This window comes from Mauremys reevesii, unplaced genomic scaffold (assembly GCF_016161935.1).
Source record: "Mauremys reevesii isolate NIE-2019 unplaced genomic scaffold, ASM1616193v1 Contig13, whole genome shotgun sequence".
NCBI classification, from domain to species: Eukaryota; Metazoa; Chordata; order Testudines; family Geoemydidae; genus Mauremys; species Mauremys reevesii.
The window spans coordinates 507,345-521,931 of NW_024100749.1; the positions used below are offsets into that span (position 1 = coordinate 507,345).

General features: G+C 54.8%; 1 protein-coding gene across 1 annotated transcript; it reads left to right on the forward strand.

The window, feature by feature from the left end:
* Positions 1 to 2,394: 2,394 nt before the first annotated feature.
* On the forward strand, positions 2,395 to 14,385 carry LOC120392970 (E3 ubiquitin-protein ligase TRIM39-like). Its single transcript, XM_039517623.1, has 6 exons — positions 2,395 to 3,141; positions 4,817 to 4,912; positions 5,689 to 5,919; positions 6,446 to 6,468; positions 6,567 to 6,670; positions 13,494 to 14,385. The coding sequence occupies exons 1-6, from the start codon at positions 2,725 to 2,727 to the stop codon at positions 14,051 to 14,053; spliced, it is 1,431 nt and encodes a 476-aa protein (XP_039373557.1). The 5' UTR covers positions 2,395 to 2,724; the 3' UTR covers positions 14,054 to 14,385.
* Positions 14,386 to 14,587: the final 202 nt, after the last annotated feature.

Sequence of the window (14,587 nt, forward strand, 5' to 3'; positions counted from 1 at the left end):
TCTCTCCTTGAGGACTGAGAGAGAATTCACTTTCATGTACGTGAGCACAAGGAGGACCTCTTTGGAGTTTTCTCCTTTTCTTTTCTTGATTTTGCTAGAAAACAGACGTCCCTGTATAGAAGGGTAAAACCCCTGGCTCAGGCTGCCTCTAGAGACTCAGCCCAAAGGCATTGACTTCTAGGTCTGATTAGATGCCAGGGGCCAACCAAAGGAAGCCAATCAGGGGGTAGCAGAGCCCCCTGAAAGCCCACATCAGGGACTGGTGATCTCACCATTCATTATCACCTGACTCTGCACAGACTGGCCTAGTGCCTGTGGGGAGGGTCAGTGAGATGATTATCAGACAAACTCTGTGTCTGGGCATGTCCATCCGTCTCCTTATCCTCTTCTCTCAGATTCTGGCTGCAGAGGGAAAGGTTTGCCCCGTAGTTAAGGTGCAACGTTAACCTGCACAGATCCAGGTTTTGCTCTGTGTGAAGTCAGAGAAGTCATTTATTTTGTCTGGGCCTGACTTACCCCTCTTCTAAATGGGGGTAACAACCTTCCACATCGCACAGCAGCAGAGACATTGTGTGAGGAGGAAAAAGGGACAAATGAACCCATGTGCCTTCCCCCCTGATTTGCTGCTTGGCTTGTAGTGAGCATGCTCAGTAACCTCAGCTGAAGGCACTGCCCTGACTCTGCCCCCACACTGCTGGCAGGTACAGATGTCTCTGCACAGCAGTATGTGAGTTTAAGCACATGGAAGTTTGTGAGTTGCTCAGACAGTGCAGGGATGGGGGCTAGGTAAGGACCTGCAATAGCTAGGAGTGCAGCTCTTTCCTGTCCACATTAAATCACAAAAACGTCACATTGGGATTGTCGCAAGATTTCCTAATTTCACACTGACTCCTTCACTAGCTGGTGTTTCTCTTAATGCCACAGCTCCTGGAATCCTGTGATTACATGACAATCTCAGCTCTCACTTTAACAAAAGTAAGTTTCTTGCTCTCTGGGCTGAGTAGAAAAGGTTGAGTACGTGACCAGAGTGAATCCTGCCTGCTTGCTCACAAACAAACAGTCCAGAATATAATTTTTTAGAAGAAAAACCCTCATGTTTTCTTCAGCAGCCTCTTGATTTTTGCTTGTATGGTGCTGGCAATATTGCCTTGGCAGTGATCAGTTCAGGTTTTCAGTCCTGGCTTCTCCAGCAAAGGCTCTAAAGACCTAAATATAAAAATGAGCATTCTGAGTGATTCCTTTACTTCACCCTTACTCCAGGGGGGGCTGTGCTCATTTGCTGCTTGGGCCCACAGCCTGGCTCCATGCGCATTCCCACACCTCGCCCTCTCTGTTTCCCTATCTGTTAACTCTGCTGTGTTAGATAAATGATGGCACGAAATTAGGGGGTTTTCCATGGGGGATGGGGATTTAAGGCCTGAGTTCTCAGTGGCACAGCATTGCCAACCCCAAACTTTTGAAAATCATGAGTCAGGATCCCCAGAATGATGTGATGCCTTTTGTGAGACTAAAAAATAAAAATACTAATAAATGTTGAGTTCTTTCTATTTGCCTTCTGATTCTCACACTTTAGGCTGACTCAGGTCACATTTTAAGTTTTTTTCTGCATCCAAGAAAACTAGAAACTTCCTTTGTTTAGGTGTGTCCCTAAGTTCTGTTTGCTAGAAGCTGGAAATGGGCAACAAGGGATGGATCACTCGATGATCACCTGTTCTGTTCATTTCCCCTGGGGCACCTGGCATTGGCCACTGTTGGAAGACGGGATACTGGGCTTGAAGGACCATTGGTCTGACCCAGTCTGGCCATTCTTATGTTCATGAGATTCATTATAAAATCATCAATGTTGGCAACACTTTTGACACTGCGTCTCCTTTACACTGAGGCAGAGCTGCCTTAGCGTATGTCACAATCAGGCCTTTGAAACATTGATTTCAGTTTGACCACGTTTTTGGCCTGTGAATTGAATATCCCTAGACTCAGAAGGATTAGATTTTATTGATAGATGTCAGCAAATGTTGATTTCACTTTGTGCACACAAACCGATGAAAAAATATTTCCATTGATAAGAACTGAGATTTACAAATAGCTACAGTATGAAAAATGCTGCTTGAGAACTTACTAGAGTTTAATTTAAGGAGATTTACTTTGCATGTTTTGACATGAGATGTTGACAGTTTGTGTTTTAACAGTTACACCTTTTAACTTTTTGAATCTCTGTGTCACCTGTCATAAAATAATTGTCTGAATAAAATATTGTCTGAACCCCCCCAATTTCCCACAACTGTGAACAATAATATTGATAAAAACTGAAACTGTGAAAGTTTAAATATATAAATATATAAACATTCTTACAAATTAATATTAATCTTATCTGTCAAAATTACATATTAAATCAAATGAATTCTGCCAAGCCTAAATATCACTCCTTGGACACACAGTTCTGTCAGCTCAGCAGGACAAGGGGAAGCTGATGTCCATGTGAAGCCCCAGTGACTCCCCACACACACACCAGCAGAGGGGGCTGATTGCAGGATCAGAGCCTTGTTGGGATGTTTCTCACCAAAGCCCCCAGGCTGGAACATTACCGGTGATCTGGCTCCAGCTCAGCAAACAGCCTGAGTCAGTTCCAGGAAGGGAAACACCCAATTGCTGCTGCTGCAGGCGGGGCATATTTCTGAGTTCAGGAAAGTGAGACTAACCCTGTCACACTGTCCAGAGGGAACCATGGCCACAGACAACCCCGTGGAAAGTCTCCAGGAGGAAGCTACGTGCCCCATCTGTCTGGAGTATTTTAAGGACCCGGTGATTATAGACTGTGGGCACCATTTCTGCCGAGCCTGCATCGCCCAGTGCTGGGAGGGATCGAATACAGACGTCTCCTGCCCTCAGTGCAGAGAAACTGTGCAACAGGGAAACCTCAGGCCGAACAGGAAGCTGGCAAATGTTGTAGAAATGGTCAAACGGCTGAGTTTACAGGCAGCAAAGGGAGCAGGAGAGGAGACGGTGTGTGGGGAACACCAGGAGACTCTGAAACTGTTCTATGAAGAGGATCAAATTTCTGTCTGTGTGGTTTGCCATCTGTCCCGGGCTCACAGAGAGCACAGGGTGGTTCCCATAAAGGAGGCTGCCCAGGAGTACAAGGTAGGGAATTGCTGTCACGTTTAATGGGTAATAACTTTGGATTTTAATTACAGGCTGATTTCACTGAAAGTTGTCTGTCACAGGTGTGATGCATCATTCAGCTCTGTAAAGCCTTCATTGTATGGGAGATGCTATCACAAAATGAATGATCTGGCAGTGGCAACAAAATCAGAATATCAAGTCTTCAAAGATACCTGCTGTGTGAAACTTTTCTCTGAGATTCTGAATGTTTTTCACACTCAGCTTCCACTGCTGAAATAAGGGGACTTTTTACACCACGGCCGGTGTTAACAATCAGTGAGGTTTAAATCACACGAGCTGCAGGCCAGTCTATGCGAGTGTGTTACCTTCAGACTGGAGAACTGATCATTTAAATATCAACACTGTTAATTATTTCGTTCCCCTGTGAGAGCGGAGGGAGAATTACAGCTCGGCACCATTTATTGCCAGTGACGCCTCCTTCCAGTGCCACAAGCGGGTGATGTTTGGGAGATGCCACCTCTTATTTCCCCCCAGTAAAAGAGGACAAGGCCCATAGAGCCCAAGGGTACATTCCAGCCCCATGAGGGGAGACCGGCCCCAGGAGCCCCTTGGAGCCAATCAGCAACTCCATCCTGTTTTGAACAATGCACCATTTGAACAGATCATGTGTCTCCTTTTAGTGACGCACGTGGGCGGAGCTTATTTTGTGGGTGGAGCTTCAAAGAATCCAGCCACCTTTGCCCCTCCCCCATTCTGATCCTGGCTCATCCATGAAGCTGTTTTGCTGGATGCAGAGGCTGCTTTTCCGCCTCCTAAAAAAAACAGGAGTACTTGTGGCCTCCTGTCTCTCACTAGCCGCTGCTGGCTCCCTCCCTCCCTGCTTCCCTGCAGCAGCACCGCAGGGGTGTCACCGAACAGCTCCCCAGGAGCTCACAGCAGCAGCCTGGGCCCTTGGGCAGAGGGCAGGAGAGAACTCGAGGGCTCAGAGAAAAGAGAAAAAGTGAAACGGGGAGATCTCAGCAGGCGGCTCTGGGGGGCTGCCAGGGGTGTTGCACAGAGCAGGGCTGATGGGGCAGGAGCACGTTGCTGTGCTGTGTGAATGAATCACACGCTGTCAAAGGGGAAGAGAGCCCTGGGGTATTCCAGCTCTGGAGCAGTTATAATTATGGGTGACACATTCCCCCAGACCGAGTGTTCCCTGGTCCTCACTGACCTCCAGCCACATCTCAGCTTCACCCTGTGCAGTTAATGGGACTGCGCTGGCTCAGGTGCTCGGCCGCTGCCTGGGGGAGGCCACATGGGAGCCTGGACAGAGGAGAGCACAGTGGGGTCTTGTTCCTGGCCTGGGTCTGGGTACGGAGCAGCGAGGTGCTGCCCCAACCTCTTCACTGGCACCGGCAGGAGGGATCGTTCAGAACCTTCCCAGCTGTTTCCCCTCTGGCCTGTGCTCAGTGATGTGAAGCTTTAGCTCAGACACAGGCTCTGAGAAGTCCTGAGTGTCTGCAGGGAGCAGAGCCCCTGCTCTGAGACTGGCGTCTCTGCTCCCATGAGACCTTTGGGGCCGGCAGAGCCCAGTCTGCTGCCTCCTTCCAGGGTATTTACTGCTCATGTGTGAAATACCAATATGGACAGTACTGTCCAGCCATCGGACAGGCAGACTAATGGCTGTTTATCGCACACGATGTCCCTGCAGGAGAAACTCCAGGGAGCCCTGGGCCCTCTGAGGAAGGAGCTGGAAGAGGCCCTGGCTCTGATGTCTGCAGAGGAGAAGAAAACCACAGAGTGGCAGGTGGGTATCTGGGTTTATTCCTCCCTGAGCCCTTCCCCCTGCAGCGTTCCCAGGAATGACGGGGCCGTAAAGCTCTGGGATGAGGTTATGAACCTGCTCTGGTTGTTTGCTCCATTGCACAGGCTTGGTACCAGCTGTGGGCCGGAACCTCCCCTGCGCCCGGATCATCGCCCTGCCCACTGCTCCACCCCCATTAGGCCTCCTCTCCCCAAGGCCCCACCCACGCTCCCCTCCTGCTCTGCCCCATGCCCCACTCGCGCTCAGCCCCAGCCGCAGCCAGCATCCCTCACCCCTTCCACGGCACCGAGACCAAAGCCTCTGCCTCCTTCCCCCCGGGGGTGGGATTTGGGGAGGGATCCAATGGGGGAAGAAGAGGGCGGAGTCGGGGCAGGGGCGCGAGCCCCCTCCAGGCTCTGCCTGTTGGGGCAAAATAACTGCCTATTCGCATCCTGACCGAACATCGGTCGGGATGCAGGACAATGAAGTAAATATCGGGACAGTACCGATAAAATCGGGACGTCTGGTCACCCTAATCCCATGCCACCTGCAATAACAGACTGCGTCTTTACAAAGCACCCTAGACAACCCCGCTATGGAACTGGCCATATGGACTCTGAACTAAAACAAACTCTTTATGATACGTTTCCCAAAGAAGTAAATCTCCTTAAAAACCTGATACTGATCTAATCCCTTGCTTCATGGACAGAGGCCCAGTCTGTGTAACTCAGCATCTGGCTCACGTTTTCTCTCTGCCTTTCCTATTCTTCTATTTCAAGGGGAAAGTAAAGAATAGGAGAGAGATGATTGCAGGTGAATTTAACAAACTGCACACACTGCTGAGAGAGGAGGAGCAGCTGCTTCTGCAGAGCCTGGAGGAGGAGGAGAAGGAGACTCTGCAGAAACTACAGGAAAATGTCACCAAACTCTCCCAGCAAAGCTCCTCTCTGCAGCAGCTGATCACAGAGCTAGAGGAGAAGTGTCAGCAACCAGTTGTGGAGCTGCTAAAGGTGAGACAGCATCAAAATTCATCTCCACAATCCAGAATGAGAACTCAGATCCCTGGGTCTGGATTCCAACAATTAGAGTAAATGTGTTCTGTGGTTTACTGACAAACAGAACATCCGGCTAAGGGCTCCATCAGTTCCAAAATATCCCAGTTCATGTTAGAGGGGATTTCTCCTCATGGAGACCCAGTGAGGCCGTGGGAGATTAAATGGATGATACAAGGTTGATACTGAGCTGAACCCATCCCTGCTCTAACTCCAGAACATTGGACCCAACACAGTCGATAAACACAGATACTGATGGGTTGGGTCCCTAGAAGGGAGAATCCTTTAGCTAAATTCCTGTCTCACCTACATAAATGAAACAAGTGTTAATGCAAAATGTCATAGGAGTTTTTACCACAAAACAGTGAAGCCTGGGAGGGTTGATCTATTTTCTAGATGAAAGTTTGATGCCCAGAGTGAAACTCACACCGGTTTATGCACATTGTGTTAATACAGAACATTGATTCTCTTTTTTTCCTTCCAGGATGTGAAAAGCACATTGAGCAGGTGTGTTTCTATGTTCATTGCTCTTATATTCTTGGTGGTGGTTCTGGGATGATGTGTGCACAGAGCAGCTGAGTGATGATGGGATGTTTTCTTCATAGGAATGAGAATGTGAAGCTCCAGGAACCAGAAGCTGTTTCTACTCACCTGAAGAATGTGTATAAAATTTCCCTTGACATGGGGGAAGCGCTGAAGAGATTCATAGGTGAGTGGATTCTACTGGGACATTCAGCTGTGTTGTGCCTGGGGCTCTGGACAAAGCCTGGGACCCCAGGACACGCATGGGCCCAGCTGACAGGCTTGGAGCTGTGATAGTTGGAGGCTGATGCGCTGAGTGCTGGGCAGTTTGCCTGCTACTTACAACCACCTGCTGGTACTTGCCCAGGTGTCTGACCAGGCGCCGTCACTCTGACATCCTGACCCCTCCATGGCTGAGTTACCACGTTCAGACATTTCAGGGTGTCTTGGCAAGGTTCCTGCCTCAATTTATCCTCTGCAGCACTCTTTAAATTACACCTCACAGTCTAACAGATCCCGTCCTGTGGTCCACTCTGAGTCCAAGTAAACCCCAAAATAAAATCTTTTCCTTCACTCTGCTCCAGCCTCCAGCTCTCACTGCAGCTCCTCACTGTCCTCAAGTCAGGAGCCCTCAGTCCTTCCCGGAGCCGGGCTTGGATTAGTTTCCATCATGGAATCAGACGACTCCAGCCCCCGCTCCTGGAGCTGGGGTCATTTCAGACGGTGTCTTTATTCTCTGCATCCACTTTCTCCAGCCGGGGGCAGCTCTCCAGGGCTCTGTCCTGCTACAGCTGCTGCTGTCATTGTCGTCTCTGGCAGCTCCTCCCCCTTAGGGGAACTCCTCTGCCTAGGACAGTGGTCGCCAAACTGTTTTGGTCCTGCCCTTCCTTACCTGGTTTGCGCCCCCACCCTGGGAGCTGCTGCCAGGAACGGGGCTCCAGTTGGGGCCAGAAGCTGGGGGCCATGGCTGGGAGTGGACCCGCAGTTGGGGCCGGGAGCTGGGGGCTTCAGCTGGGGGCGGAACCATGTTTGGGGCTGGGGCTGCAGCTGGGTTCTCAGCCTGGAGCAGGGCTGGGAGTGGGTGGCTGAAGTCGGGGCCGGAGACGCAGCTGGGGCTGAGGGTGGGGACGGAGTGGAGCTGGGGTCAAAGCAGGGCTGGGTGACATTCCCTTCCCGCCACCCATGGGGGCTGGTCCAGGCCCCGTCAGGCCCCCCAAATGTTCCTCCACACCCTCTAGGGGGGACACAACCCACAGTTTGGGGAGCACTGCTCTAGGATCCCCTGCCAGGCCCCTTGCTCTGCTGAGCTCCTCTCCTCAGCACCTTCCTGTCCCTAGGATCTCTTCAGCTGAGTCCTGGTTACCCTTTATCAGCCTCATTAGCTGTTTCGCTGCCGACTAGCCACCCAGGGATTCAATTACTGCCAGGTGGGGCTGGGTTGTCTCATTCTCCCTTACAGGGGCCTGTCACAGGTAATCTGGCCCCTGACTCCCCTAACAGGACCAGCCCTCGTGATACATTTCCACCACCACCAGAGCCAACCTGTATTCAAAGGGAGGCTTGACTATGGCTGACACTTGGTTATGTTCTGCTAGAAAAGTTTCAAACTCCAGGGAAGTAAATTGGTGGCCACTTCCAGGAGCTGCACGGACCTAGGGAGGAAGGGAGCCTGCCTTAGCCCCGGGCCCCCGCTGCGCCACTGACCAGACTTTTAATGTCCCAGTCGGTGGTGCCAACCGGAGCCGCCAGGGTCCCTTTTCGACCTGACGTTCCAATAAAAAAACAGACGCCTGGCAACCCTATGGACAGGTGCCAGGCCTAGGCCCTATCCACATGGCCCAGTAACACCCAGCTGAGCCGGGTACATGCAGCCACATGCCAGCCCAGGCCCCTGGCAGGGACGCTGAGCTGCCAGCTGCCATGGTCACTAACAGTGTTAACTCTGTCACCTGCCACTCACCAGGCTTAGAGCCCCCAGGGCCCAACCCCAGGAACTGCTGTAACCTAGAACCAGAGCAATGCAGGGCCAGAAGGGCCCTCGAGAGGTCACCTAGTCCAGCCCCCCACGCTAGGTCAGGGACTAGACTATCCCTGGCAGGGATTTGTCCAACCTGTTCTTACAAACCTCCAGTGACGGGGATCCCACAACCTCCCCTGGAGCCAGGTCCAGAGCTTCACGGCCCTGAGAATTAGCAAGTGTTTCCTCATCTCCAGCCTCAACCTCCCTTGCTGCAGATTGTGCCCATTGCTACTTGTACAGGCCCTCACCCTGCCCGCTGGGGCACTGGCTGTGTCACCAAGTGAGAGCATCGCTGTAATTGCACTGAATGGCTGGCGGTGCTGGGCTGGCTTGGGGGGCAGTGAGGGCAGCTGGGGCCTTTCACTCCCCAGTCACCGATCTCAGCCCAGACTCAGAGTCCAGTTCCCAGCGGACAGGAGCTCACATTGTAACTCGCTTTAACAGCAGCCTCACCGGCCACCTCCGCAGGGAGGCCAAGGCCTGAATGGGCTGCAGGGACGATTCCTCCCAAGGGAGAGGCTCCGGCAGATGTCAGGGCTGAGCCACGTTGGCAGGACACTGAGGGGCTCACACGGCCTCTATCTCATTATACCCTCAATACACAGAGCTCCAGCAGCCGGGGTGTAAAACCCAATTCGTACTCCCAGCACCGAACTCACTGACACTTCCCCAAGGGTCCTCTCCTACTGGGGTTGGGGAGTGAGTAAGGGGCACTGGAAGAGGGGGGTCAGGGGGCCATGGCCCCATCACTTTTATCAATGGGAGGGCTATTCCCTCCCACTTTTACCAGCTGTAGGGGTGAGCGACGCTGGGGCAGGGGGCCGAGAGGAGAGACCAGGGGATCAGGGTGTTGGGGAAGAGGTGGGGTGAAGGCAGCGGCTCAGGAAGGAGGGGCAGTGTGAGAGCGATGGTTCAGGGGTGCGGGAACAGGAGCTCGGGGAGAAGGGCTGGCACGAGTGGGTGACCCCTCTACTTTGAGGGAGCTTCCGTCACTCCTGGGGAGGGCACCATCCCGGATCCTGATCCACGGGCACATGTGTCTATTTGCCGGGTGCGCAGAGCTCTCTGTGTGGAGACACTTTCTCGCTCACCCAGGAACCTGTGCTGGGAGGCCCCACTGCCCAGGAGGTCGAGGGCTCTCACTCCCCTGCCCTGGGGGTGAAGGGAGGGGCCCTGGGGCTGCTGTTCCCCATCCGCGGAAGGGGGTGAAGGGGATGTGGACACAGACAATGTCCCCTCTTGCTCTGTGAGGGGCAGATCCAGCTCCACCCTGGGCTTCAGAGCCTGAGCTCCAGCCAGAACCTGAAAATCTTTGCGGCTATTTTTAATTCCAAAAAGGGAGCCCTGCGAGCCTGAATCTGTCCACCCTGTTCCAAGACTCACTTCTGCAGGCTGTGTAGAAGGACCCAAAGTGTCTCCAGGGTCCGGGTGTGAAAGTTCCCAGCGTGTCTGTCCCAGGGATGGTTAATGGGAGCGAGGGGGGTGGCTGGCACAGTCATTAGATGGAGACACCTGAGCTCCTGGGGCTCTGAGATGGTCTCTGTGACTGTTGTCCGCTCTGGGAGATGCCCAGGTGCAGCTGCAGAGGGTCTGTGCCGCTAGCAGCGTCCATGGGACAAATGGCTCTGGGCAGAGAGTTCAGGCTGGAGCCAAGTCTCCATTTTCAGCCTGATTGTGGGGGTGAGATCAGGGGCCCAGGGGGCATTTGTCTGCAAAGGGCAAATTAAACAGCAGCTCTGGAGTGTTTCATCGCTGATGTCCTGAGCCTGGCCTGCCTGTAACTGCGTTCCTGGGGATGTTGACAGTCTCTCATTGCAAGTCACTGGGATTGGGGCTCCTAAGTTGCTCAGACAGGTTTGCAGTGGAGCTGGGTGAAATGTTTTGGACAAATAGTTTATTTGCTGCAAAATTATATTTCGGGTCAAGAGAAACTATTTGTGAATCCATGTCGGGTTTGCTGACTAGTTTCAATTAAGAGAAAAAGGTGCTGCAGCTTCCCTTGTAGCCTTTAGCCCAGGGGCTGGGCCCTCAGCTGGGAGCCCCAGGTTCCATCCCCCCGTGTGATGCCATGAGAGCTCGACCCGCTGGGCTCCAGGTGTCTGATGACGTCCCCCAGTGTCTGAACACTGCCATGGGCACTGGGCCAGAGCGTGGGGGTGAGAATGACTCTTCAGCCCAGTGAGTCAGGCCCCCACCTGGGAGCCCAGAGTCCAGCCCCTCTGCTCCAGTGACCCTGTAATTATTTTCCATAACCCCAGTGAGGGCCGGCTCCAGGCACCAGCCTACCAAGCACGTGCTTGGAGCAGCACCTTGGGAGGGGGCGGCGATCGGGGTTTGTTTTTGTTGGTTTTGGTTTGGCCAGGTGATGCTGGGGGTGGGGCGGGGACTTGAGCGGCGCTGGGGGGTGGGGACTTGGGCGGCGCGACCCGACACTTGGGGAGGGGTCGGCGCTCTTTTTTTTTTTTGCTTGGGGTGGCAAAAATGTTAGAGCTCGCCCTGACCCCAGTGTGGGGAGGGGTTACGGCCCCTGGCACAGCAGTGTCTCAGCCATGTCTGCCAGGGTTTCCTTTCACGGATGTAGCTGCACCGGTGCAAACCCCTAGTGCAGACGCGCTGCGCAGGTGTGAACTGAGACTGGTCCCCGGAGCAGCTTCTCCCAGATGGAGGGGGCAGTAAGTGGGGAAATGCCCCCTCCCCTCCCCACTGTCCTGGCCTCATTAGCAACAGCTGATTAGCACGCATTTATACCCCTCCCCCTGAAATGCAGACAACTGCCCCTGTGGGGGTGGGGCTGGGCCGGGCGAGGGGAGGGGCTGGCTGTGGGGTTTTCCTGGCTGGAAGGTGGGGCCCACCAGCAAGGAGAATCCCAGCTGCTCCCCCTGGGGCAGTGCTGCACCCCCAGTGTGTGTGGGGACAGCACCGACCTGCTCTGAGCGAGAAACCAACCACACATGGCCCCAAAGCAACAGAGATTCCCTGGGCCCTGCCTCTCCCTCCCCCCTCTCTGGCTCCCGTCCCTCCCTTACCCTTCCCCCACCCCTGTGAGGGACCCTGGACCCTGCGTCTATTCTGACCCCTCACCAACATCCCTCCCGCTCTTCTCATTCCCTTTCTGCTCCCCTGGGCCCCTGCCCCTCTACTCCCACGTTTCCTCCCTGGCACATGCCCCTGCCCTCCACCCATCTCTGCCCCGCTGGAACAGCCCCTCCCTTCCCCCCCTGCCATCCTGGCATCTGCCACTCTCCCCAAACATCATCTGCTCCCTGGAGCCCACCCATCACTTCACCCCCCCGCGATGTCCTGGCAACCACCTCTCCCCTATCCCTCCTCTGTGCCATGTCTCCCACCCCTCCCCTCACCCTCCTCTGCTGCCTGCCACTGCCCTTCTTACTCCTCAGCCTTCCTGGCATCTGCTCCTCTCCTTCTCTGACCCCTGGCACCCGCCCCTTCCCTCACCCCCCTGTGCCCACCCCTCTCCTAACCCCTCTCTGCCCCCTGGTGCTTGTCCCTCCCCTCCTCTGCCCTCCCTGTGCCCACCCTTCCTCTAGCCCCACTCTGACCCCCTGGCACCTACCTCTCCCCAATTCCCTCTCCAAACACCTCCTCTACCCACCTGCCCTGCCTCTCACCCCTCTCTGCCCCTGGTGCTTCTCCCTCTCCTCCTCTGCCCTCCCTGTGCCTGCCCTTCTGCTCAACCCCTCAATCCCCTGGCACCTGCCCTTCCCTCCCCGCACCCTCCTGCTGCCTGCCCCTTCCTTCCCTCCTCCTGCCCCCAACACTTGACCCTCCCTTGTCCCCTTCCTTCCTGGTGCCCAGCCCTCCCCACCCTCTGCCCCACTGACCCTGCTCTCCTCTCGCCCCTCTGCCACCATCACCCATGCCACCTTCTCCTTATTTGTCACCACTGACCCTCCCCTCCCCCTCTGGCTCCGTGACACCTGCACCCCTCACCACCCTCCAATCCCCTGGTGCCAGCTCCTCCTCTGCCCCAAGTCCCAGCTCTACCCTGGCCCCCTCTGCCTCCCTGGTGCCTGCTGTTTCCTTTGGCCCCTCTCCCTGCCTGGTGCAAGTCCCTTCCCTCGCCCCCTTTGGGACCCCTGGTCTCAGCCCGTCCCCGCACCTCAGCACTCCCCCACCCCTGCCCTCCCCCTCTCCTAGCCCCTGGGCCCCTGGTGCCCACATCTCCCTGCACACGCCTCTGCCCCCCTAGGACCTGCCCTTCTCCACACCCCTCTCTCTGCCTCCCTTCTGCTCACCTCCTCCCTCACCCCCATTCTGCCCCTTTGGCTCCAATGCCTGTTCATTCGCTCCCCCCCATGGTTTCACCTCTTCACTCCTCATCATCTCACCCCTGGGAGCTCACCCTGCCCTTGATTTCCCCTGCCCCATTGGCGCTCCCCATTCCTCACCCCTCTGCCCCTGGTGCCTGTCCCTTCCCTTGCTCCCTGCTGCCTCCTGGGGCCCATCCCTTCTTCTGCCCTGGTGCCCACCCTCCCCACCCCTGCAGCCCCTGGAACCTGCCCTTCACACCCTCTGTCCTCCTGGTGCCTGCCCCATCCCTTGCCCCCGCAGCCTCCTGGGGTCTGTCCCCTTCTTCTCCCATGGAGCCCACCCTCCTCACCCCTGCAGCCCCTGGAACCTGCCCTTCCCTTCACACCCCTGTCTGGTGCCCCTCCTTCCCTTATCACCCCATAGCCCTTATGCCTGCCCCACCCCATGTCCCTCCCTCCCCTGCTCCTGTCACCTCCCCCTCCCCTTTCCTCTCCCAACATCAGTCTGTCACCTCCCCTCCCCTGCCACCTTCTCACCCCTCCCCCGCTCCTCCTGCCCTTTTCCCGCAATGTCTCCTCACAGGCAGAGGGGCCCTGACTCCCCTCAGGCAACGACCCCTCCCCCCGCCCCCGTGATTAACGGGGCTGCAAGTTAATTTCCCTTTGATCCCAGTGACCAGCCCCTGCCCCCGGCCCTGACTCTGTGACTCTCTCCCCAGTGGACGTGACTCTGGATCCAGACACGGCTCATCCCAACCTCGTCCTGTCTGAGGATCAGAAACGTGTGAGACTCGGAGACACTCGCCAGGATCTGCCTGACAACCCTGAGAGATTTGATAGATATGCCATTGTCCTGGGCGCTGAGGGGTTCGCGAGCGGGAGGCATTACTGGGAGGTGGAGGTGGGAGACAAGACAGGCTGGGAACTGGGGGTTTGTAGGGAATCTGTGAGCAGGAAAGGGGAGAGCACATTCTCACCTGGGAATGGATACTGTGTTGTGTGGCTGGAGGAAGGGGAATACAAGGCCGGCACCTCCCTCAGGACCCCCCTCCCCGTGAGCGTCAGGCCCAGCCGAGTGGGGATTTTCCTGGACTATGACGCGGGCGAGGTCTCGTTTTACAATGTGACTGACAGGTCCCATCTCTTCACTTTCACTGACACCTTCTCCGGGACGCTCCGCCCTTTCTTCTGTCCTGGTCTCAACGCTGGGGGTACAAACGCGGCTCCCCTGATAATCTGCCTGGTCCCAGCTCAGGCCGGAGGGAATCTCGGTCCCTGACAGTGACCCCGCGGCACAGACTGGCCCTTCCCAGCCCTGCTGCTCTTCCTGCTCCCGGTGGTGGGGGCCAGTTACTGCAACAACTGGACTTTCTGTGCTGACCCGACGCTGCCAGTTTCCCTTTTCAGCTGGAGATTCCAGTCGAAAACCGGACACCTGGGAACCCCCAGCCCCCACCTTCCCTGTCCCCTGCCCCAGGGGTAGCAGATGGTGGGGGATGGGGTCATTCACTCCGGTCAGAATTTTCTACCCCTGTGAAATCTCAATATAAAATATGAAAGAAAAAAGATTATTTTAATTTAGAAAACATTATTGTAACAAGGTGTAAATACAAGAATATTTTAATTTACATTTAAACACTATTTTAAAAACAAGTATCTAAATATATTTGTAGAAATGGAATTATTTACATTTTTTATCTTTCCCTCAAATCTATAGTGAAGTTTAACTTCTCTAAATAACGTCATTTGTATTTCAACTGTGGAATTTCAAGAAATCCAAAATATTTATCTTCACAAAATAAACTATTAAATT